Source organism: Chelonoidis abingdonii, chromosome 11, assembly GCF_003597395.2.
Source record: "Chelonoidis abingdonii isolate Lonesome George chromosome 11, CheloAbing_2.0, whole genome shotgun sequence".
NCBI lineage: Eukaryota > Metazoa > Chordata > Testudines > Testudinidae > Chelonoidis > Chelonoidis abingdonii.
The window spans coordinates 17,247,653-17,250,319 of NC_133779.1; the positions used below are offsets into that span (position 1 = coordinate 17,247,653).

The following is a 2,667-nucleotide window of genomic DNA, read 5'->3' on the forward strand; positions in this document are numbered from 1 at the left end:
GAAGAACTTCAAAAAGATCTCACAAAACTAAGTGATTGGGCAACAAAATGGCACATGAAATGTAATGTGGATAAATGTAAAGTAATGCACATGGGAAAAAATAACCCCAACTATACATACAACATGATGGGGGCTAATTTAGCTACGAGTCAGGAAAGAGATCTTGGAGTCAGCGTGGATAGTTCTCTGAAGACGTCCACGCAGTGCGCAGCGACGGTCAAAAAAGCAAACAGGATGTTCAGAATCATTAAAAAGGGGATAGAGAATAAGACAGAGAATATCTTATTGCCCTTATAGAAATCCATGGAACACCCACATCTCAAATCCTGTGTACAGATGTGGTTCCTCATCTCTAAAAAGATCTACTGGCACTAGAAAAGGTTCAGAGAAAGGCAACTAAAATGATTCAGGGTTTGGAGAGGGTCCCGTATGAGGATAGATTAAAGAGGCTGGGACTTTTCAGCTTGGAAAAGAGGAGACGAAGGGGGGATATGACAGAGGTCTATAAAATCATGAGTGATGTGGAGAAAGTGGATAAGGAAAAGTTATTTACTTGTTCCCATAATACAAGAACTAGGGGCCACCAAATGAAATGAATGAGCAGCAGGTTTAAAACAAGTAAAAGGAAGTTCTTCTTCACGCAGCGCAGAGGCAGCCTGTGGAGCTCCCTGCCTGAGGGGGTTGTTAGGCTGGGACTAGAACAGGATTTAAAAGAGAACTGGATGAATTCACAGAGGATAAGTCCCTCAAGGGCTAGTAGCCAGGCTGGGTCAGGAACGGTGTCCCTGGCCTCTGTTCATCAGAGGGTGGAGGTGGATGGCAGGAGAGAGATCACTTGATCTTACCTGTTAGGTTCACTCCCTCTGGGGCACCTGGCATTGGTCACTGTGGGTAGACAGGACACTGGGCTAGATGGACCTTTGGTGTGACCCAGTCTGGCTGTTCTTATGGTAGGGAGCCCAGCAATGGGGTGCAGGTGCAGTGAATGGGAGGGATTGGAGAAGGGAGAGACGCAGTGAGGGGTGTTGCAGTGGGGGAGGAGGGGGATGCAGTAAGGGTGTTGCAGTGATGGGGAGGGGGATGCAGAGCTGGGGAGGGAGTGGGACGGGGAGAGGATGGAGTGAGGGGGTGTTGCAGTGACAGGGGAGGGGTGTTTCAGTGATGGGGAGGGGATGCAATGAGGGGGATGCAGTATGGTGGGAGGGGATGCAGTGAGGGGTGTTGCAGTGATGGGAGAGGGAGTCGGATGGGGAGGGGATGCAGTGAGGGGGATGTTGCAGTGACAGGGGAGGGGTGTTTCAGTGATGGGGAGGAGATGCAGTGTGGTGGGAGGGGAGGCAGTGAGAGGAGTTGCAGTGATGGGGAGGGGATGCAGTGTGGGGTGTTGCAGTAATGGGGAGGGGCGTTGCAGTGCGGTGGGAGGGGATGCAGTGAGGGAGGTGTTGCAGTGCGGTGGGAGGAGTGCAGTGAGAGGGTGTTGGAGTGATGGGGAGGGGATGCAGTAGGGGGATGCAGTGTGGTGGGAGGGGATGCAGTGAGCATTTTGCAGTGATGGGGAGGGGAATGCAGAGCTGGGGGAGGGAGTGGGACGGGGAGGGGTGCAGTGAGGGGGTGTTGCAGTGTGGTGGGAGGGGATGCAGTGAGGGGGTGTTGCAGTACGGTGGGAGGAGTGCAGTGAGGGGGTGTTGCAGTGAGGTGGGAGGGGATGCAGTGATGGGGAGGGGATGCAGTGAAGGGTTTTGCAGTGATGGGGGAGGGAGTGGGACAGAAGAGCTGCCTGACCCCACAGTGCTGGGGTTGGGGGCCGGGCACCAGGTGACAGGCATCTCCCACACCCAATAACCGCAGGGGGCCGTTCCACGGTGGGTGGGCCTGGGGGCTGGAAGAGCCAATGGGGTTAGTGGCTGGAGGGGGAGGCGGATCCCTGCATGTCACGGTACCAGAGTCTCCAGTGAGGTAGCTGGGGCCCCGGGCTCAATACGTGATTGACGTTTTTTTCTGCAAATGGGATAGGCCTGCAAATGTGAGCGCTCAAGGCCATCATGGGGGCAGGGCTCAGGGTTTGACTGACACGTCGTCCACCAATGGCATTTGCCTGAGGAGGTGTCTGGGAAGGCAATTCCTGAGTGACACGTGCGTCGTCCAATGGCATTCGCCTTTGGTTGCTGGGGCCTGTTACTGTCTGTCGGAGATTAGCGGCCACTAGCGTTTGCCGTAGCGAGGATGGGGTGGGGCAACATTGTGAGTGACATCCCCTTTGCCCAATGGGAGCGTCACTAGACTGTGATGCTAGGCTTGGAATGCTGAGTGACACCTCCTTCCCCTAATAGAGTCATCACTGAGCCTGAGGGCGGGCACTCTGATTGACACCTCCTTCACCCAATAAGAATGCGTATTAGCTGTGGGGGCGGGCCCGGTACGCTGAGTGCCACCTCCGTCACCCAATAGGAGCGCCTCTTGATGATAGTGGGCGGGCCCCGGCAGATGAGTGACACCTTCCTGGCCCAACGGCAATGCCCAGAGCGAGGGGCGGGGCTCTGTCTCGTGACCCAATGGGGACCGAGAGGCGGGGCCGGTCCCTCCCCCGGTATAAGCGTCGGGGGGCGGGGCTCTCGCTCTCTCTGCGCTTCGCTCGCAAGATGGCGGAGGCGACCAACTGCACCATGG

At 55.8% G+C, this 2,667-nt stretch overlaps 2 protein-coding genes across 2 annotated transcripts in view; both read left to right on the plus strand.

Moving 5' to 3' along the window:
* The window catches only part of BCL2L12 (BCL2 like 12), a 7,711-nt gene extending 5,369 nt beyond the window's left edge, over positions 1 to 2,342 (plus strand). The window contains 1 exon segment of the mRNA XM_075070552.1: positions 2,331 to 2,342. Within this exon segment, the coding sequence (XP_074926653.1) occupies positions 2,331 to 2,342 (12 nt within the window).
* A 263-nt stretch (positions 2,343 to 2,605) lies between these two features.
* The window catches only part of PRMT1 (protein arginine methyltransferase 1), an 11,216-nt gene continuing 11,154 nt past the window's right edge, over positions 2,606 to 2,667 (plus strand). Inside the window, exon 1 of the mRNA XM_075070558.1 lies at positions 2,606 to 2,667. Coding sequence (XP_074926659.1) covers positions 2,640 to 2,667 — 28 coding nt within the window. The 5' untranslated portion in view covers positions 2,606 to 2,639.